This window comes from Rhinolophus ferrumequinum, chromosome 10 (genome assembly GCF_004115265.2).
Source record: "Rhinolophus ferrumequinum isolate MPI-CBG mRhiFer1 chromosome 10, mRhiFer1_v1.p, whole genome shotgun sequence".
Taxonomy (NCBI): Eukaryota; Metazoa; Chordata; class Mammalia; order Chiroptera; family Rhinolophidae; genus Rhinolophus; species Rhinolophus ferrumequinum.
Genome location: NC_046293.1, coordinates 33,640,296 through 33,663,702, shown reverse-complemented (window position 1 = coordinate 33,663,702; position 23,407 = coordinate 33,640,296). Strand labels below are relative to the sequence as shown.

The 23,407-nt window shown below is 36.3% G+C and overlaps 1 protein-coding gene and 1 non-coding gene across 2 annotated transcripts in view; both read left to right on the top strand.

Annotated features, from left to right (window-relative positions):
- GYS2 (glycogen synthase 2) overlaps nucleotides 1-21,027 on the top strand; it is a 48,182-nt gene extending 27,155 nt beyond the window's left edge. Inside the window, exons 8-16 of the mRNA XM_033117742.1 lie at nucleotides 651-757; nucleotides 1,417-1,476; nucleotides 2,475-2,553; nucleotides 3,552-3,665; nucleotides 13,756-13,882; nucleotides 15,748-15,843; nucleotides 16,736-16,899; nucleotides 17,971-18,051; nucleotides 20,056-21,027. Coding sequence (XP_032973633.1) covers nucleotides 651-757; nucleotides 1,417-1,476; nucleotides 2,475-2,553; nucleotides 3,552-3,665; nucleotides 13,756-13,882; nucleotides 15,748-15,843; nucleotides 16,736-16,899; nucleotides 17,971-18,051; nucleotides 20,056-20,277 — 1,050 coding nt within the window. The 3' untranslated portion in view covers nucleotides 20,278-21,027. The remainder of the gene's footprint in view (nucleotides 1-650; nucleotides 758-1,416; nucleotides 1,477-2,474; nucleotides 2,554-3,551; nucleotides 3,666-13,755; nucleotides 13,883-15,747; nucleotides 15,844-16,735; nucleotides 16,900-17,970; nucleotides 18,052-20,055) is intronic.
- On the top strand, nucleotides 2,792-2,955 carry LOC117029542 (U1 spliceosomal RNA). Its single transcript, XR_004424277.1, has one exon. It is a non-coding gene; the product is annotated as a U1 spliceosomal RNA (small nuclear RNA).
- Nucleotides 21,028-23,407: the final 2,380 nt, after the last annotated feature.

Genomic DNA, 23,407 nt, shown 5'->3' with positions numbered 1-23,407 from the left:
ACAAGGACAGTGATATTTATTGTGCGTGGTTATTATGAGAATTGGGTTAAATTATGCATTTAAAGTACCACCCAGTGCCTGCCACACCAAAAGTGCTGAGCATATGCTTGTTTCTTTACTTTTGGGCTAAAATATAAAATGCAATACCATTTTTATATTGAGAATCGAGACACTGAAGAGAAAAATGTAAATAATCGTTTGTGCAAATCATTTGTAGTTAAGTTAGGGGAAAAAAAAAGAATGAACCAAAACTAAATCCTCATTAACTTTCCAATCTGAAATTTTAAAGAACAAATTTTAGCCTTTTAATATTAGCTTACATTTATGTTATTAATACTTTTTTTTTTACCCACAGAGAAGCACAGTGATATATCAATGCTATATATTTTAGATAATTAATGCTATGAAAATATTTCATGTATGATTTTCAAAGTGTTAACTGATAAACCTCTATTGAAATCCCAATTTAAATTAAGATTTCTGAAAAAGCCTCAAGAAGGTGGTTATAAATTCTCTGTGAATCATAAAAGTATTGTTTTTATTTAAAGATATTTAAAAATACTATCTTTTCAAAGTTTAAGGTCCATCTGTCACACGTTTTATTTTATCTTTGGTCATTGACTCTGTTGTGTTTTCTGATCCCTCATTAGATGCATAAAAGTGACGTCACGGTGGTGGTGTTTTTCATTATGCCTGCCAAGACAAATAATTTCAATGTGGAAACACTGAAAGGCCAGGCAGTGCGCAAACAGCTGTGGTAATCTCACGTTTTGTGGATATTCTCAAGCAATGAGCATAGAGGGATTTATTTTATGTGTATAATTTGTGATATGTCTCCTTGAATTATTTTCTTTTTCCTTAAGATTATTATAATGCAAATGCTACTTGGTTCTCTTCTTATTGAGTTACTATGTTAGATTATGTAATGCCTATAAAACTGTGTTACTATGAAAACTTTGAAATGAGCTAACATGGAAAGAAAAAGCCTCTGTAGAAATCTTAAAAGATGGGTAGATTTTATATATATGTATATATATAGTCGAAATGTAAAAACATATGGCAAAGAGATTGGTATAATGACCTCCTACATGTCCATAGCCCAGATCCAACAATTATCAATACATTCCCAAATCTTGTTACTCCTATACTTCATTCCCCAACCCCACCCCACCCCCAACCCCTGAATATCATCAAGCAAAAAATGTCAAGCTCTGTGCGCTGGTCAGGGTATTCTGCTGCCTCAGCTCTGGAGGTCTTAACTCAAGCTAAGTTGACAAATAGGAAAATAATTAAAGAAGCTATACAAAAGAGACCTGTCATTTCAACAATGCACTGACAAAACAATAGCATTGTCATGGCAAATAAAGACTTAAAATTGTGATACTGTTTAAATTATAAATCTTTCTATTCACCTAGGGACACTGCACATTCAATGAAGGAAAAATTCGGAAAGAAACTCTATGATGCCTTATTAAGGTAGGTGCTTCAAATACTGAACATATCAAACATTTGGGGTATCACTATTCAAACTTAGCAATGTAGATGCTATGATGTATTTAATTTGTTCCAAATATAAATAAATTAATAACCTTTAAAGTTATTATCATGTGAGCTAATGTTCTTTCATCCTTCATCTGACAAATACTTACAAACACGTTGTACAATGAGAACACATTTATGTATGAAGATAGGTTCTAATTCAATGGGAATCTCATTAAGAGTTAAAATGCTAATTTGAAGCCGAGGGAGGAGGGTTCATGAGAATTTGAAGTAAAAATATATGTTGACTTAATATATATATTAAATACATATTTACTTATATATTAAATTAACATATTCATTAATGTTAATTAACATGTATTTACTTAATAAATTATAAAATAAATAAAATATATAAAATAAAATGCATGTATAAGTACAATAAAATCTAAATAATAAAATCAAATTAAAATGTATTGTAAAATGATAAAAATACAAAATATATGAATTTGGCTATGACCTGAAGAGAAAGCTGTGGTGTTTCCTGACCCATGTGGCAGGCGGGCATCATTTCTTTTTATTAGTAAAAATACCAACTTGTAGAGGGACAAGTCATAGGCACTTTATAACGTAGTACTCAGGCAAAATATAACAATAGTGTTCCTCTGACGATGAACATTAATGCGTTAAAAATGAATTTTAATTTTCTTTTATGCTATTAAATGCTATGAATGCGTTAAAAATGAATTTTAATTTTCTTTTATGCTATTAAATGCTATGAATGCGTTAAAAATGAATTTTAATTTTCTTTTATGCTATTAAATGTGTTCTTTTATCATACTTCTTGACACTTTAGGAATTTGTCTGTGAGCTTCATCAGGAAACAATGTTTGCTTTACCTTTATTTTTAAAATGCTTTGAACAGTGACACATAGGAAGCATGGAATTAGTGCCAGTTGTTTTTGTTTTCATTGTTAACATTGTTTTCCCCACAGAGGAGAAATTCCTGACATGAATAATATTTTGGATCGAGATGATCTAACAGTTATGAAAAGAGCCATTTTTTCAACTCAGGTAATAAAGAAAAAAGTGCCTGCCACTTCCCATAACTGTTAAAATCAACTTAGGTCAATATTTTAATTATAGCAGAATGAGCTAATTTGGGAAATTTTTAAACCCCAAAGCTAGAAAGTCATTCTTATGTATTCACCTAAAGGACAACTTTGTATACTCTCTTTTATGAATGGTTTTCAGGGGTCCTTTTACAAATCCCCTGGAATTTGTCTTCTTATCCTATTAAAAAGTTCATTTGCTACGTAGTTGGCTGAGAAGATGCCATGATCACAAAGGTGGTTTTCCCAGGGTGAGGCTCACCCATTACACTCTGGGCGTGCTGACCCGTGTTATTTCCCTAAATGTGGGAAACTGAACTGCATAATTTGTGCTAGTGATGGGCTGCCTTTGTGCCCTCCCCTGGTACACACACACACACACACACACACACACACACACAAACTCATTTGGAACCCAAATATCCAACTGAAAAATTGTGTATATTGCAATGACAACAAAAACCTAAATTTTTCAAAAAGTATAGAATTTTGCATTACAATAGAGAAAAGGTGCACGTTTCTTAGCCAAGGAGAATTATCGCAAAGAAGCAAAGATAAGTGTTGTGCGAGGCATACACCCAAATCTTGTCATAATAGTGAGACATCGGCTACCAGACGACAGACCACTAGAAGGAGCCAGGAGAGTAGCTCATCTTCAGTCAAGATTTCAGGACACTCTTATTCCAAATAAGTCCCAGAACAGGCAAGAAGTCGTGGCCTTCCATTTAGTGGCTGCAAGTGGAAAACGGAAGTGTCCTGTGCTCACAATATCTGAAGGAAGTGCTTCAACCCATTATCCTCCTCTAAAGCACATACAAAATTTAGTCATCATCATTAGTGCCATCTCTCAAGACTTTTTCCTCAGGCAAAAAGGTTGGATGACAAGTCACCAATAGCCTATTGTTGAAATTAGTCACACATGAATTCTTTCGACAATTGACATTTTCTCCCATTATTCAGCGACAGTCTTTGCCTCCAGTGACCACGCACAACATGATTGATGACTCCACGGATCCCATCCTCAGCACCATTAGACGGATCGGACTTTTCAACGGCCGCACAGACAGAGTCAAGGTAGAACGAATTGTTTGTGTAGGTCACTTCAAAATGATGTAGAATCTATTTATTGAGAATTTATTAGAAGCCTCCCTTATTTGTTTTAACATCTATCAAATAAGTTTTAAGGATTTCTACAGAAAATTAATTCTGTGGCCTGTCTTGGGTAATATAATGACTATTCTATATCATTCTTGAAAACTGAAGAATCTTTATGATGTTGAATCATAGTTCTAGCATTCATTTTCATTGTGCAAGCTGACAGTAAGCCTGAGGAAATTGCCTAATTTTTAATGATTTAAATGTACTCTAAGAAATAATTTAACAAATCTCTGAGATTAACATGAATTGTCTTTGTTGCTTTCTGATAAAGTTCAACTTAAATATGAGATAGTATATAATATGAGAAGCTTCCAGCTTTAGAAAATGTGGCTAATGATATTTTCATGTAATATTCTATTGACTAATTCATTCTTTTGATTCTTGCGTTTTCTACAGTGACTAGGCACATTGCTATCTGCATGAATAAGACCTGGTTTCTGCCATTGTGGTGCTTAATCTCTATGATGTTTCCCGAGGGCCTCTTATGTTCCAGGCATGGTATTAGGTGTGGGAGGCAGTGGTGAACATGTCAAAAGGGAATTGTTTATCCCTCCTCAATTTCATTCACCGGTATTCAAGACCAAGTGTCACAAGCCTTTAGCAATCTTTTGAAAGGTCTCACTTTCCCTTCTTTCTTTCACCTTTAGCAGATGACCTGACTGAGAATTCAGAGTTATAAACTCCTTCAGTGTCCCCCCATACTGGCCTCAAATATGTATTTTGAGCTATTCTTGCGTCCTTTCCTTCAGCTGTTAAGGGTTGTTCTGAGATCTCTTTCACTCCCATATGCTTAGGAAACTTGCCCTATTTACTCTCTCTTACACTGTAGGCTCATTAGCTCCTTCCTTCCCTTGCTGTCTACAAATATTCTTTAAATTTCTCCACACTAACAACAAACTTTGCCATAACCCTGTCTCCTCCTGAAGTTTTTAAATGTTTCTGTCTTTCTTACTCTTCTCTGCAAAATCTCTTGGAAAAAAAAAAGTAGTCTATTTTCAAATTCATTTCTTCTCTGGCACTCATTCCTTGATATAAGCATGAGTGGATATAGTAGAGGGGGACAAATTAAGGACCTACTGCAACTGTACAGGTAAGAGATGACGGGGCCCCTTACAAAGGTCATGCCAGACATGCTGGAGAGAACGGAACAATGGGAGAGATGGTTGCATGTAGAAAAGGTCATACTTAGTGACTGATGGATATTGGGAGTGAGAAAGAGAAAGAAAGCAAGCATAATAACCTCCTGGCTTCAGTATCTCACCAATACTTTCTAAAAACCAAGGTAAGTCTTTAACAAAAGTTAGTTTGAGGGTGATGTTATGAAGTAAGTCAGTTTTTGATAGAATGAGTTTGAGTTACATGTGAGATATTCAAATTGAGATGTTTAATAAGTAGAAAATGTTGGTCTGGGGTTTACAAGGATAGTCATGAAGGGAGCTATCAGTGAAGGGCAGTAATGGAGACCAGGGAATGAGGACCCTGCCATGCTGAAGACCAGGTTGAATGAATGGAGAAAACTGTTGACCCAAGGAAACCACAGATTTAAGAGGGGATTATAAGATAAAAAGTCAGGGAAAGAAAGAAAGACCAGATAATTAGAAGAGGAAAATATTGCAGAAATCAAAGCAGAAGAAAACAAAATTTTTCAATCACAGTTGGCATTCAATATTATTTTATATTAATTTCAGGTGTCTAGCATCGTGGTTAGACATTTATGTAATTTACAAGGTGATCTCCCTGGTTAGTACTCACCTGGCACTCTCCATAGTTTTTACAATATTATTGACTATATTCCTGATTCTGTACTTTACATCCCCATGACTATTTTTTTAATTACCAATTTGTACTTCTTAATCCCTTACCCTTTTTCACCCATCCTCCCAACCCCTTCCCATTTGGCTACCATCAATTTGTTCTCTGTGTTTGTTCATTAATTTTGTTCTTTAGATTCCACATAAAACTGAAACCATACAGTATTTGTCTTTCTCTGTCTGACTCATTTCATTTAGTATAATACCCTCTAGGTCCATCCGTGCTGTCACAAATGGTAAGATTTCATTTTTTATGGCGAAGTAATATTCCACTGTGTATATGTACCATATCTTCTTTATCCAGTCATCTATTGATAGGCGCTTAGGTTGCTTCCATATCTTGGCTGTTGTAAATAATTCTGCTGTGAATATAGGGGTGCATATATCTTTTTGAATTAGTGTTTTTGGATTTCAGAAGAAATTTTCTTAACATGAGAAGAAGCTCATAACACAACCTAAAATAATACAAGCTGTTTATAAAGTGTTCCATGCTGTGTTAGCCCTTTCATTTAAAAAATATTCTAAACACACACACACACACACACACACACACACACGTATATGTGTATATTGCCTTGTGCCATAGAATTATGGGTGATTTTTATTTTTTCATTTTTGTTTCTGCATTTCCAAAATTTTCAATACCTAGCACACCTACTATAATAGTCAGGCTACAAAGTTTTCACTGGAAATGGATGAATGTCTCTGCCAAGGATGCCCTTCCTTTGTTTTTCAGATAAATTGGATCCCCAGAGACTCATCACAGAGCATGTTAATACTTACTTGGCCTCATTCTCATATAGTTTACCCTAGATTGGTCCATCTCTCTTTTTTTTTGGTCTCTTGGAAAGGAAATAGTGAGGGCAAGAAAACCTCTTATTTTCCTGTAGATTTCTGTTTTTCTCAGAACCTTTTACGTCATACCATATCTAAATATGTGATCTTCCTCTGGCAATCTATCTGTGCCTCTCACATGTTATTTACAATAAATACAGGTGGAAGTGGGGATGTGGGAGGGTTCATACCATGTTTCCCTGAAAATAAGACCTAGCCAGACCATCAGCTCTAATATGTCTTTTGGAGCAAAAATTAATATAAGGCCTGGTCTTATTTCACTATAGTATAAAACCGGGTCTTATCTAACAATATAATATAATATCGGGTCTTATATTAATTTTTGCTCCAAAAGATGCATTAGAGCTGATTATCCGGCTAGGTCTTATTTTGGGGGAAACATGGTAGGTCATGAGGCTAGCTATGGTTCATGCTTCCCTTGCTCTTGGCAAGACTGCAGCTGGACGGTCCCTTGAAATTGAAAGCTTTGAACAAAATTTGCTTTGCTAATCTATGTTTTGTCTTTTTTAAATCCTGAAAACAATGAAGCAATTTCCCAGAAATGGACAAGAATCTTGTTTCCTGAACATATTAAACACTTTCATACCCCTGTGTGTTTGCTAATGTTATTCTCTTTCTTAAATACAGTCATTCTACGTATTCCTTGGAGAGCCAACCTAAAAGTCATCACTTCCTTGCATTTTTACTTAATATAAATTCATCTACTCCAAACAGAACACTTGTTTCCTTATCTGCACACTCAAGACACGTTATATCTACTGCAATTATAGGAATTGTCACATTGAATTTGACACATAAATTAAAAAACAATATATATATATACATATATATGTATATACACACACACACACATATATATATTTTTTTAATTTATGTGACCATTTCTCCAGAGGGACTGTGAGTTCTTTGAGACACCAATCATGAACCATATATATTTTCTCAGTTTTCATCCTCTGAGCAGCAGATACCAAGACAGGATCAGATATCAAAAGGCTTATTGGTGGAAATGCCTGTGAAGGGTAAAGAGGTTGAAAGCAGGAGCAAGCAGGGAGGTGCAGTCAGACGCTGTGAAAAGAGCAGGAAGGAAGCCTATGGTACGAAGAGGCTGGTTCAGGCTGAGAGTCTCAGCCATTTTGTGTTCTGTTTTGTTTTTTTTACAGAAAAGAAAATCAAATGTAATTAACAAAAAACTAGAATTCATAAAAATAAACTGATACATGAAAAATATACACACATAGCAGCGCTATGTAGTGACTCAAAAGGGGAAAAGCAGTGGACAACTCAACATGGCTTGTCAGTGGAAGAAAACACCCACATGCAGGCTCATGTGCCCACAAAACAAACAAACAAACAAACAAACAAACACAACAGGGAAATAGTTTTCAATAGCTAACACAAATTCAGTTTTATTTTACAATGCTTCCTTTCTTAATACAAAAGATACCTGTGTGTGTTTGTTGTGTGTGTGTGGTTTCCTGTTGACTTATTTTTAACATAGTAGTAGTTACTACAGACAATGTTTTCTTGTATTTAACAACCTTTTGTTTGTGTTGTACCTTCATGGGTACCTTCCACCTACCGAAACAGTTTCAGGTTGGCAGGCGGTGGCTGCCTTATTCTATGAGCAGTTGGATGCAACGGTTTTCATTGGGATTACTGTTAATAGGGACAAGAGTTGCCCCTTAAAGGAATCAACATTGAATAGTCATGGGTTGGCACTAGTACCCACCCCTGCCTGCCCTACAGGCCAGGAGCAGCTGCTGTGGTGCATCTAGACCAGAGGCAGTTGGGCCTGTCAGTCAAGATCCCAGGTCCAGGATCTCTTGGAGGAAATCTGAGCAGCAAATTCAGGACTGTCACATCTTTAAAGAGGGCAACATATGAAGTCCTTAAAGACTGTACTCACAGTCTGGCTTTAAATCTGTGCTACTTATTCAGTTTGTAAATTTACCTAATCTACCGGCATCTCAGTCCTCTCATCTGTAAAATGATGATAAAACAGGCCCACACTCACAGAATTGTTGTGAGATGTAAAAAGTAACAGATGTTACGTTTAGTACAGGATTGGCACATGGTAAATGCATAATAAATGTTAGCTTTTGTTTGTACTTAGCCCAGTATGTAGCACCGGATGGATACTTAGTAATTTTTACAAGACAGGTACGAACAGGGTTTGGTGAGGGTAGAAGATGGAAAAATTGTCTTTACCTGCAGGATTTGATACAATGTTTTATAAACGAGATGACATGTTAGCTAGATCTTGATTGATGAACAGCTCATCATGCACATAATAGGAGGGACGGCTCACCAGGCAAAGAAGTAGATGAAAAGGCACAGGGATACAATAGCACATGACTTATGTATAGTGACTGGAGAAGGAAGTTTGTCTCATACAAATTATGTTTATGCAGTTAAACTCATAAATATTTTGAGATAATTAATTTCTTATCATAAAGCAAACACACCTACTCACACAAAATAAACAAAAGAATAACTTCTTCATAACGATATACACTTAATTCACTGAGATACACTTTGGTTAATTCAGAATTAGGTATTTTGTTTTATTCACAGTATCCTTTAAAAGCTTGACAATAACTCAGGGCCTGTGCTAATATATGTACCTATTTAATTGTCTGTATATAGAACCCTATAGAGTGGTTCTTAACTCTCAGAGTGGATTGACAAGTTTTGTATATGACTGTGACCATTTGATTCAGGAAACCCTGCAGATCATTTTGATCTTGAATTTATCTTCTGTTCTGCCTTGGCAGCGTCTTATCGTGAGATAAGGCTAGACTCTAGATATCAGGTCTAGACCAGTGCTGCCACTCTCTGAAAGTAACTAACTTCCTGGTACCTTACTTCCTCCCTAGCATAATACAGTCAAATAAGTTTTTTGTTTTTGTTTTTTCCTTACTGATCCAGGACCTGCTATGAGCAAGGTACTCTACTGGGGGCTTTTGTATACAGGATCTCATTTAATCCTCCCTGTAACCTTGGGTTGACCTCTAATACTTTTTCCTCCATCCTGGGCTTCTGCAATTGGCTGTTTTAGGGTGCAGAGCAGCTGTTTTCTTATTTTAGTTGTGTGATCATTCTGTTTGGCTGGGAACAAAACAAACGAGCCATGGTGTTTCCATGTTCCAAAATGGGCTTTGGAGAGTACAAATATTCCTAAACATGGAAATATCAAAATAGACACAATACTTTTCAAATCCCCCTTTCCTGATATTTGCCAAGAGCAAATATCACATAATGGGCTGTCGATTTGAAGGTTACGCAGACAGTAAGTATCTGTGTCTTTTGTCTCTTTTCCAAGTGCAGTTCTTTGCATGTAATAGGAACTCAAATAATGCTTTGTAGAAGACAATATCATATCCATTTTTACCTTGCCAATTTGTGATTCTTGTGATTGAATAAGCCATTTTTATAGTACTGGTTTTGGGCATTTTACTATTGTATTTCTTTTTAATTTTAACATATCTCTTATTTATGAATCTACTGAAATGTAACTAATGACTGTAAAGTCTTAGTTTCCTTATTTCTAAAATTAGGACAATGAGAATGTCTGTTCTACCCATCTCACAAAGTTGCTAAGATTAAATGAGATAATATATGTGAAAATGATTTATAATATATAAAGTATTATACAACTGTTGTTATCATTATTGTAATATATCCAAATTAGGGTTTTTCTTCAAAGTAATGTCTTTGAAAGACTATATACTTATTCCATGAATTAAAAAAAAAATGTAGTGTGCTTTCTAAGAAAAGTTTATTTTCCTCTTCCTCTTTCTCTTCCTCTTCCTTTCTCTTTCCTTTTCCTTCCCCAAAATTAAGTTCTAAAGCTATTAGGTGGGGCGACACAAGGTAGGTGTCTACACTGGAAGGGGGAGCGTGATTCAGTAGTCCAGAGAAAGGAGTCAGAGCCCAGGAGGCTGAGGAAGGTCCGTGCAACAGGTGTCAGAGCTAGAGTGGAGTGAGGTAGGTGGCTGTACTCCTGAGGGAGTGGCAGTGGAGAGAGATTAGGTAACTGGAGGGCGACTGCCTTAGTACGTTTGGGCTGCTATAGCAAAATGTCATAGACTGGATGGCTTACAAATAATGGACCTTTATTTCTCACAATTCTGTAAGCTGGGAAGTCCAGGATCAAGTTGCCTTCATGGTTGACATCTGGTGAGGACCCTGGTTCATAGATGGCACCTTCTTGCTGTGTCCTCACTTGGTAGAGGGCACTGGGGGTCTCTCCTTCTTTTATAAAGCACTAATATATATATATATATATATATATATATATATATATATATATATATATATATAACTTTTATATTATATCATATACCATGTCATATTAATTACATTATACTTTAATATAATTTAACTTTATTATATATAATATTATGTAACTACGTAATACTAATTTTAATTATATAATTACATATCATCTCAAATATACATTATATACTATAACTCTATAACTGTGTATTATCCCAACACTTTTAAATCGCATTTTATTTATTTTTAGTAACTATTTAGATATGGAGGGAGGCTGCCAGATAACAATAGTTCAGTGAGACCTTTAATAAATAGAAGAAATAAGTGAATTTATTCATACAGGTGACCAGCTAAGTAGCTATTCTGTTCACAGCTTTCCAGTTATAGTCATGCTCTCTTGTCTCTGCCTTTGCAGAACATTACAGCCAGTGCAGTCCCAGAACTGGCTCATACCAGTGCACGATAGCCAACTGTTAAATTTTCAGAGATTTCAGGAGCCAGTTTTGAATACAAGCCACTGGTTAAAATTAAATTATATAAACATAAAAATAAATGCATTCTTAAAATAATGAAAGAAATCAGTTATTTCTCTTTAAATTGTTAAAAAGAAAGGTAATGCCCAAAACTTATCACATCCTAATTGTTTACTACATTTTACTATTACCTGTGCTCTTGAGGTTATTTATGACTATTGTACCCACGTCGTGTAAATACTCTACAAGGATGTGCTACAGCTCTTCCTATCTCCATTTCAGTGATAGCTCACTGGTAGCTTGAAATTGGCCATGGTCGAGTATTTATACAGTGAAAGGAGGTGAGCATTACACATCATGTCTTGATTGTGTATTGATTGTCAAGACTTAAGAAAGTGGTGGAGAAATGTTAATAAAGTAGATTCAACTTCAAAGTGTGTTTTGTCCATACTCATTACATAGTGAGTGACACAAAAATATGAGGAAATATTTTTCCAGTATCAAAAATATCCAACTCAACAAAGAAGTCACTCATGTCATTGATGAACCTGTGAAGTTCTGACGTACCTACATACCTCTCTGCATTTCACGTCCTTTCCCTCATTGACAAAGGAATCAACCAACACTTATGTCAGAACTATGTTCAGTTATCCATTGAAACTACAAGTTGGTAATGAATACAAGATTTTCTCAAAAATCAGCAAAAGAGTTATGTGATAATTAATTAATTACATCGAATATTATATGTTTTTAATAGACTTTATTTTTTTACAGTAGTTTTAGGTTCACATAAAATTGAGCAGAAAGTACAGACAGTTCTCATAGACCGTCTGCCCTCAAAATCCACACCCTCACCCACTATAAATATCCTGTTCCCCAGTGATACATTTGTTACAATTGATGAAACTACATTGATACATCATCACCAGAGATCCATAATCTACATACATTAGGGTTCACTTCTGGTGTTGTACAGTCTATACATTTTGATAACTGTATAATAACATGTATCCGCCATTATAGTATACAGAATAGTTCATTGCCCTAAAAATCCTCTGTACTCTGTCTATTCATTTCTCCCTCCCCCCTGACCCCTAGTAACCACCAATCTTTTTATAGTCTCCATAGTTTTGTGTTTTTCAGAATGTCTTATGGTTGGAATTATATGGTACAATTTCTGACAATTAAGTTCGCGAACTTGTTGCAATGATTGTTGCTAACCTTTTTTGATATGAGAGGGATTATTCATTATGAAATTGTACCAACTGGACAAACAGTTACCCAAGTTTGCTATTTGGAAGTGCTGAAAATGCTGTGTGAAAAATTTAGATGACCTGAACTTTTCACCAATAATTCATGGCTCTTGCATCACGACAATGCACCAGCTCTCACGGCACTGTCTGTGAGGGAGTTTTTAGCCAATAAACAAATAACTGTATTGGAACACCCTTTCTACTCACCTAGTATGGTCCCCATTGACTTCTTTCTTTACTCGAAGACAAAGGAAATATTGAAAGGAAGACATTTTGATGACATTCAGGATATCAAGGGTAATATGACAACAGCTCTGATGGCCATTCCAGAAAGGCCAAAATTGCTTTGAAGGGTAGACTAGGTACTGGTGTCAGTGCATAGCTTCCCAAGGGGAGTACTTTGAAGGTGACCGTAGTGATATTCAGCAATGAGGTATGTAGCACTTTTTCTAGGATGAGTTCGTGAACTTAATTATCAGATATTCGTATGTGACCTCTTCATATTGGCTTCTTTCACTTAATAATATACGTTTTAAAGTTTCTCCATATCTTTTCATGCCTTGATATCTCATTCCTTTTTAGCACTGAGCAATATTCCATTGTCTGGATGCACCACAGTTATTTATTCATTCACCTAATGAAAGACATCTTGGTTGCTCCCAAGTTTTAACAATTATGAATAAAACTGATATAAACATTTGTGTGCATATTTTTGTGTGTACATTTTTTTACTACGTGGAAATTGTATGCTATAATTGCATCCTTTATGTCAGTAAAATTTATATTAAACTTATGTGCAAATACACATTTATACTTTGGTTTTACGGTTCTTGATCATTTACCAACATACCGCTGCTTAAAACCATTGTAAACACTGGCTTTTACTCTAAGTGCAATGGGAAGCTACTAAAGGATTTTGAGCAAGGGAATGAATGGTTGGCATTTTTAAAGGTTCACTCTGCTTATGTTGAGTAGAGATCTTCACTGAATAGAAGTAGTTAGAGAACCAAATAAAGCCTTATTGCTAATAAAGGCTGGGTTGGGGGATGTAGGTTAGCATGAGAACAAAAATAGACACACAAACTCACTGTGTGTGAGTTTCCCTTCACTGGAACCTGAGGGAAAGTTCATCTACAGAATAGACACTTACACAGAATGAAGAGAGGAGAATAAAAGCATCCATTTTTTTTTTCTTTCTTTCTTCTCTCCTCTCTTTTTTTCCTGAATCTAGAACACAAGGATTCTACAGTATTGAGATAACCAAATTGTAGATTTTTTGCTTTAATTTCTTCTTTCTCTCTGTCTTTTATTTCTCATTAGAATTTTCCTTTTTTAGGTGATTTTACACCCTGAGTTCCTGTCCTCCACCAGCCCCTTGTTACCCATGGATTATGAAGAGTTCGTTCGAGGCTGTCATCTTGGAGTATTTCCATCATATTATGAACCGTGGGGTTATACTCCAGGTATGTGGCTTGTTTAGATTGTGGAATGTTTGGAATTTTATTAGTATTTTATTTTATGTATATGTATGTGATATTCAAAGTTGATATGTAATTTACTATTGGATAGAGAAATACAAAACCAAAGTGTGAGTGACTGAGGGAATGTGGGAAGTCATTTATGTTGGGTAAAGAGAATGTTACGTAACTTATGGGAGACTTTCCACCACAATGTCATTTTATAGGACAAAGTTAAACTTAAGTCGAAATGATAGAAGAGATGTATCTAGTGTTTTAAGGTAAAGACAGGCAAAGGTGTTATAAAAGATAAGTAGACAGAAAAAGGAGTTTGAGAAATATTCCACAGTGAATGAGTCATTCTGTTTTAAATTAACTGAAGGAAGTTGGCCACTACTCACCTAACCTATAATTACAGAAATAATGAAACCTCCGGTGGTATAAGTTTGGTGTTAGCATATTAGATAACTCTAATTTTTTTAAGAATAATCATTTTATGTAATACTAACTCTAACTCACTCCAGACAGTATTCTTTAAAGTCTGTGTTTTGTGTTTTGAGAAAACCCAATGAATATAAGCACTTACTTTATTAAGTTCACTGAATGAACATACCATGCGCTTAAATGGTGGGAAGTTTGCGAACTTAATTGTCCAACCTCGGATACTAAGCTTATATGGGTATCTGGCATTTTACTAAATGCCATGTTTCCCTGAAAATAAGACCTAGTCAGACAATCAGCTCTAATGCGTCTTTTAAAGCAAAAATTAATATAAGACCCGGTATTATTATATTATATTATATTATATTATATTATATTATATTATATTATATTATATTATGTTATAGACCTGGTCTTATAGTAAAATAAGACCGGGTCTTATATTAATTTTTGCGGCAAAAGATGCATTAGAGCTGATTGTCTGACTAGGTCTTATTTTCGGGGAAACACGGTGTGTGTTAATGAGCATTTAATAAAAATAAGAATCTCTTAAGTTCTACAGAATTGCAGGCTAAATTAAATGTACATATATATGGAGGAGTTCCACAGTTTTATTAGATTCTCAAATGGGTCGATAATCCCATCCCACTTCCTCTCCTCCACCCCCTGCCCTAAATTAGGAAACCATTTGCAGAGCAGGAGAATAGGCCCCTGTTTATATTGTATTACTTTTTGGGTAATGGGAAAATCTCTTTTCTTCCCATCCAACCCCACTAGCCAACCAAAAGTTATTCCATAATCAAATATAAATTCCTTGCTAAAAATGCAGCTATCCTTGAAAGCGGTAATGTTTTGTATGGCCTATCTGATATTTTTGAAAAACAGGTTTTGACTAAAAGGTGAGAGAGGAATGAAAGAGACCACGGGGTTCAGTGAGCACCTGAGAAAGTGGAAGGGATTTGTGCCAAGGGAGATTTCTATGATAAGAAGAGTGGGTCACTTCCAAAATATTGACCTATTCCATAAACTTGCCAAATACTTAGAGACATAAGCTTAGAATGGAGCACAAAATCGGCTGGAATGAAAGAAGCAGTATAAGGTAGCAGTTCCCAGCAAGAGCTCTGGAGCTGGGCACCTGGCTTCAACTCCCAGCTCTCCCCCCAGCCCCTGGCTTTGTGAAGTTGGGAAAGCTATTTAACTTTTCTGTGCCTCAGTTTCTTCATCTGTAAAATGGAAATGATGATGGCTTCACTTCACAGCGTTGTTGAGAAGATTAAATGAATTAATACATGTAAAGAGCTTAGCACTGTGCCTGGCACAAAGTAAACATTGCTATTACTAGATAGACGGGGTCTTTTTTCTTCTGTGAGTACATAAGAAGATATAGGAGCTGGTCTGCAGCCAAGCCTTTTGTCTATTTCCCTTGGCAGCCGAATGCACGGTGATGGGCATCCCCAGTGTGACAACCAACCTCTCCGGCTTTGGCTGTTTCATGCAGGAGCACGTGGCTGATCCTACTGCATACGGTGAGGTTTTTCATCCTTAACCCAACCCAGGGACAAGTGACCTTTAACCAAACAAAGCACGGGGACTGTAGAGCCTAACGCCAAAGCTATTCTGATTTAACCAATGTTGATACTTCTTGTCTCCTAAAAAGTAGATTTAATTATGTGGTCCTTAGAAAAGATAAGAATGCTATTAATATTAAATATATTGCCCAAAAGACAAAGTGCAAAAGGAGTGCTAAACTTAGATAAATCTTCCTGCTACCTTTTTCCTCCCTGAACTGGTTTGGCCGTTTACTACCTAGAAGTGGTATTACAATAACCATGGCCTGACAGGACGTGTATTGGTCAGCATAACTATTTTAAAAGTCTGTGCCAACCTAGCAAATTTACTTAAATTGTTTAAGATGGCAGGAGAATATGCATATCAACCATCTCTATGTCCATGTTGTGTAGTAGCAAGAAAAGTTTGAAAGGGCTAGATTCTCTGCCCACACGTTGCCAATTCCCTGGTCTTTTCCAGTTGTATTGTCACTGTTCTCTTTCCTCAGGCTAGAGCTATGGGTCTCAGCCATGGTTGCACACTGGGGAGCCAAAAAAACACACGAATGCCCAGGTTTTACCCCAGAGATTCTGGTTAGTGAGCCACCCCACGGAAAATCATTGATCTATACTGACAGATTATTTTTTAAGCAAGATCTATTTTGTTGTCTGTGTGTTGGTGACAGTTGTAAACCATTAGACAGAGGTCACAGAACTACAGCCTTGGAAGGGAAAGGATAAAGCAGAGGCAATAAGGGGGGTAGGGAGTAGATAATGCATGTGCTCTGCCACAGAACCTAAGGACTAGGAGGAAAAAATGCCCTAAGGTTAGCCCTTTTTTGACCTGTGCTTCGGCTTTTGTGTTCCTCAGGTATTTACATTGTTGACAGGCGGTTTCGCTCTCTAGATGATTCTTGCAATCAGCTGGCTCAGTTTCTGTACGGATTTTGCAAACAGTCACGTCGTCAAAGAATAATCCAGAGGAACAGAACTGAAAGGCTCTCAGACCTTCTGGATTGGAGATATTTAGGCAGAGTAAGCAAGTTTGTAATCAACACAAAGGATCACTTTAAAAATCCCACTGGACTGCAAAAGTATTGATTCTAGTTATACGAGTAATCTGTAAAGCCAATTCAGTATTGTAACTGTTAAAATCTTAGTAATGTTTTCACATACATTTTTACTTGATATGAATTTGTAGTTCTAAGCCCAATTCTTCACATATAGTCTGAGCCCACAACAGCAAATCCATCTAGCACTAATCTTACTAGTTATTCTATTGTTACTGCTTAACTTAATGCATTAGAGGTATGCAGAGATGTTTCCTGAGAATGAGGGAAATATCAAGAGAAAAGTCCCTAGTTTGTTTCACTCCAAGAGATAATGTGATCTTATTCCTCAACTAGAGTAAGTGAGTAGGTAGTAGAAATAATACTGTTTCTCAAAATGACAAGTGAAAAAGGAAATACCATCTTTCATGCAGTAGGTTTATAAATACCAGATATTCATATATCTTCGCCTTGGATGATTTAATAAAAATAAACTGACTTTGCCTTCATATGATGTATCTGCTTAGATACTGCTAAACTCCCACAGACAAATGACAGATGAGGCCATCTGCTGAGTATCTACATATACTAATTTCAGTGCTCATTACATCCCTATGATTAATTTTACTCTCTTCACTTTACAACAAAAGCAGAATGATAAGGCCCTCAGAAGTTATGTTTCTTATTTCAGGTCTGAAGCAGGATTTAAATCCAATTTGTGTGATTATTCAGGCCCCATTTTTTTTCCCATGCCATACTGCTTTTTTGTAGAATGAAACCAGTGTTTTCTGTCGCTTCAGCACTCAGAATTCAGAGTTCTGTAAGGCCAGTATGGCTTTTCCCTCTAGTGTTTTGTATTATTTCTTTACCTATTCATTGAAAAAAAATGAAACTCTAAACTGTTGTTTTCTTTTTCTGATTCTTGAACTTAGGGTGAATAGATTCTGCCACTTTCTAAAAAATATATTTCATACCTATGAAAATATTTTCTATAATAACCAAGTTATTAAAGTATATAAATCTTTTTTTAACCCCTGACTTGGTCTTCTTTCATTAGTATTACCAGCATGCCAGGCACCTGACATTAAGCAGAGCCTTTCCAGATAAATTCCACATGGAACCCACATCACCACCCACGGTAAATATTTTATATATTGTTTATTTGTTTTGAAAGCTAAATTTATTTATGCTGTCCTAAGAATAACTTTTAATTTGGAAGTAGCTAAGTACACAAACTATTATACTTTTTCATAGTATCACATCAATACAAAGAACAGAGGAACTGACACATCAGACCAACTCAGAGCCCTCGATTCAGAGTTGTTCACCTCACGTATAAGATGAGCAGACAGTCAGCTAATTCATGTCGCTGGAGAAGCACGTCCATATTAAAACTCTCTCTGCCTTAGTGCTTGAAATGACTCCATTACACTTCCATTCTTTTGACAGTTGCTCAGAAATAAAGTGGCCCGCTGTAACAGGAAGTGAATTGGCTATCCAAGGAAATGTTTAAATACAGGATGACTACTTGGCAACAGGAAATGTTTAAATACAGGGTGACTACTTGGCAAGTGAACTCAAGCACCACAGGAGGAATTGGACAAGACGAACATTTACGTTCCATCCAGCAGTGCCCACAAGGGAGTCTTCTAAAGTCCAACTAGATATTACATTGATGAGACTAGCATAGGCTACTTGTCATCAGAGTCACTTAGCAGGATGTAAGATAGGAAACACAGCTTGAAGCAGGGCAGCGTCAGGTCCTTGTTTTCCGTGGTATTGTCCTTAACAGTGGTATACATAGAGCTAAACTTCTTTGCCCCCCTAACCCTCAGGTGATAGCATAGGTGCAAGAGGATGAGACCCACGTCACTGGGTATGAGAACCAGCTTAGCTTCTGACTCCGGGGAGCCAATATCTCATTTAAATCTCCACAGACGTCTTCCCAGGAATCATGCTCAATTACAGGAATCATCAAATTCAGGGATTCCCAAAAACTATGGATCCTCATTTAGTATTTCTCCGTCCTCCAAGTTCAGCTGTAATTTCCCAGCCAACGGCCACTTTTATCATAAACAATTTTGCCTAGTAATACAACTTATATTCCACCTGTATCAGCTGTCCAGGGCAACAGACCTAGAAAGTTAACCCAAGGTGAAATTTGCCCATAGGGAAGATAAAAGGACTTTGTAAGTCCCTCAGTCTACAAATTCTACTCCCATGTTCATGATTCTAATAGAGATAATTGCTTAGTTTATGTAGAGGTGGACACGCCACTTGATAATTCAGCTATATTCATTCATTAATTTGTTTATTCAACTATTAAGTATTGAGCATTTACTCTGAGCCAGGTCCTAAGTGCAGGACTCAGCTTTTTTTCTGTCTACTTTCAGGTAGAGTATCTGAATCTTGAAATGAAGGTACAAACATGACTTAATAATAATGTATAAATGTAGTTGAAATACAGAGTGACAAGTACTGAAACAGTTTTATACATTTGTCTCCCCACTCAAGCATGTACCTACCCTCCTAGAAGGCAGGGATCATGTTTTTCATGTTTCCTCTGTGCCACTATTGTGCCTGCCCCATAGCTGATGCTTAGTATGTATTTATTAAGTGAGTTATCTCAGTGAATCTTAGTAGAAAGGCAGTTTGCTTGAAACCTATGGTAGGTACTTGCTCATTAACTGAAACAAAAGTAACTGGTGGAATTTGAGGGTTAGCTAAGTGGCCTGGCTTCCTGGATTCTTCCCAGTGGTGGCTGTCCCTAGCATGTCCAAGCTGCCCATGTCCTGCCATTTCATCGAGCCAATCTAAAGGATGATATAGGTGTGACATTTTCAGCAGTGTAACAAAGCAGTTGAGATTAGATGAAAGGTTCTGGGGTGATCACTACCCTGGTACAAATCTTCGCTCTACCACTTACGTGCTGTAAGACCTTGGGCAAGTCATTTGGCCTCTCTCACCCTCAATTTTCTTCTGTAAATGAGAGAAACAAATCTATTGGAGTGTTGTCACAAATATTTAATAAGATTATGTACATATATATGTATATATATATGGCACATGCAAAGTGTTTACATCACTGGAAAATCAAGAAGAAGTCATTTTAATGTTTATGTCTTATTTTTGTCTTTGGCAGACAGAAGGATTTAAATATCCCAGACCTTCCTCAGTACCACCCTCTCCTTCAGGGTCTCAGGTCTCCAGTCCTCAGAGCAGTGATGTGGAAGATGAAGATGAGGATGAGAGATACGATGAGGAAGAGGAGGCAGAAAGAGATCGGTTAAATATTAAGTCACCATTTTCTTTAGGTCATGTTCCTCATGGGAAGAAAAAGCTGCATGGCGAATACAAGAACTGAATTCCACACGTGTTGAACAGAGCTAATTTAGTAAGAACAGAGTAAAAATGGTTAGTTAAGGAAATGAAAATGCCGCACATTTCATTTTTTTTCTTCTAAGTATCACAATGGGATTGATTCTCTGCCTAAAAAGTGGAGATTAAGTGAATAGCAATTTTATAATTTATGATAAAATCCGAGTTATTTCCCTCAACTCCTTTTTCCCCAGTAAATTCAGGCATGAAGAAATGTTAATTGAAGGAGGAAGACCAGAAGTGTTTCTAAAATGGTTAAGCAATAAGAGTTTTATTTACTAGTGTTTCTTTTTAAATTCTCATCACCATGATCTTTTGCTTAGTATTTATGCAGCTTCTATACCTGCCAAACAGGTCTCCCATTTTCATCCCAAAGGATCCTATTCTTAGTTATGAGTGTATACTACCTATCTTAAATAACTTGGTCTTTAGTGATTATTTTAATTTTTCACAAGTCAGAAACATGAATTTATATGCAGCTTCACAGGCAATCAAAATTCATAGAAAATAGTTATTCTAAATCCAGATCTTGATGCATATTAGTACATTTCCAAGGTCATTTCTCAAATTAATGACAGGAAGTTATTTCCATCTGTACTATACCATCCGAGTAAGAACTAATAATTTTTTTATTGTTTAAAAGGAAAGACTTTTTGAAAACTTGGTCAATCTTCCAAAGATGATAAATTGTTAAATCCAAAATGAATAAATGTATGAATAGGTCAGGATATAACTTTCATTAATATTGCCTTCTTTAAAATTCTTTTAGACAGTTAAATAACATGTGTAAAGTACATGCTATGTAATAGTGCCTTATGAAGGACCACGTTTAAAACTCTCTTTTTAAAAAAAGAATAGCAAAAATAAATTTTAGAGTCTACTTTATAATAAGGACAGCATCTCTAACACATTCATGATGTGCATAGAGATATTGACTGAATGATTGTAACGAAGCATATTTATGTTTTAAATGTAATTAAATATAAATTGCCAAAAAGCACACAAAAATCCACATTCACTGTTGGATTCCCCCCCCCCCCACAACTGGGTATTATTACATTTAGATCACAGTGAACATCTGTGTTGGCATGTCAGTTGACGTGGGTGGGTGTGGGTCAGTAGTCAGTAGAGGTTCTAAAAAAGTTTTGGCCTCAGTGCTGGATTGTTGATGGCAACAAGGGAAGAGTAACAATAACAATGTGTCGGATGGTTCAAGACCAGCGAAAAACTGTGATCCAGCTCTTCCATAGATATGAAAAAGTAGAAGAATGGTGCATCCAAGCAATAAATCAGGGCAAAATGGAAGATGGTTGCAAGCTCACCTGGTTTAGTGGTTCAGGAAGAAGGGAAATAAATTATCTAAAGACCTACCCTTGAAAAATGTCCCACGATTCCATTTAACCCCGTGTCTGCAGAGCAGTTTGGAAAGCTCTGTACTGAAGATTAGAGAAAATATGAGGTGGATTTGTATTGCAATACAAACACTCTTTTGCTGAAGTGCTAGAAAGATCTCATGATATGAAAGGATTTCACTGTTACGATAACCATGAAAATGTATCCCTGATAAAGTGACACACTGTATATATTCAAATGATACTCCTGACTAATAATTGGTAGGGTCACTGTTATTGAAAGCATGGGGTATCCAATAAAATATCTTCTTAATATAAAACTTTAAAATTCAAGTGCTTTTCAAAAAAATGAAAGAATAGTTTTCTGATTAGAAATGGCTACAAATGATAGTATACATGGAAATTAACTGACTTGCAAACACCGGGCTTTGAGTGGCATGTGTAGGATTCAGAGTCCTCTATCCAGATAGCTGACGCACTTGGCTCCATCCCCTTGCCCCAGTCATTTATCTGTCCTTTCCCCAAGACTAGCAAAAGCCTGGTGAGCGGCAACAAATAGGGTTGTTAGATGACTCTGTGTCTAGCACAGCACGTTATACACAGTAGTTGCATAAATGAATGGTCTTATCGGGAGAAACAGAGGTACAAACAAATGATGCTTTTAAAGAATGTATGTATTCATAAGTTGGAGCACAGGAACTATAGAAAATAGTTTGTGCTTGACTAGCTGACAGCAAGATTTTTGTACGCATTGTACCACACTTCCTTCCATGGTAAGAGTTAGGGTTAACACAGCTGGTTTACATATATAGATCAGAATGCAAAATATTACAAGTGCTACACTAATAGTTTTTTTAGTGCACAAGGGGGATTCAGAAGAAGGACTGGTCAAGTGTACACTGAGGAGGTTCAACAAGGCTTCATATGATGAGCCTAACTTTCTATGAAGTAATGTGGAAGACACAATTGGCCACCTCACGTGGTGGTTGTAAGGATCAAATCAAATTACAAATGAACTAACTCTTCCTGACAGAACTTATTGTCCAGAAGGAGGACACCAACAGGTTACATTCCCAACTCCCCTTTCTTCTGAAGCCTATGTAAAATAATGTAACTCAAGGTTGACAGGATATAGACTTTTATTTTTCATAACCAGGTAAAAGAGGAAATGAGAATTGGAACGTGACTTTAACATCAGAGCCTCTCTGTCTTCTCTCCTCTCTCATGGGCAAAATAGTGATGTGGGAGGAGAGGGGGCATTCACTGAGGAAACCCAGGGAAACAAAGAGCAATTGAGAACCCACACAGGAGGCAATACATATAAATAATGCACAGGTAGCCACAGGGGGAGTAGGATATAGAGGCAAAGAGGGGAAGAACAACTGGAACTGTGCTAAAAATGGCTGCAAGTCCAATGTGGAGGTGGGGGTATTTTAGTACATGGATATGCATTGGAGGCAGATTTTTCCAAGTGTTAAAATCCAAGCCATGCAATGTGAAAAAGTTTGATTGCTGATCGCTTGTTCATTTCAGTTTTGAGAAAGAAATAAAGAGAATTGCAAAGACGCTCTAAGAGAGATAGGAAGTTACAGCAAATGGCCTCGGGGACTTTATGCAATTACTGTGTGAATCGGTCCATCTGTACAGCATTCAAGGAATTCAAATAGTTGTAATACTTGCAGCTGATTATTATTTTAACAAGTATTGGTCATTTAGACAGCGTTCCAAAACTGTGTTTTAGTGTGAAATAGTTGAGATGGTTCT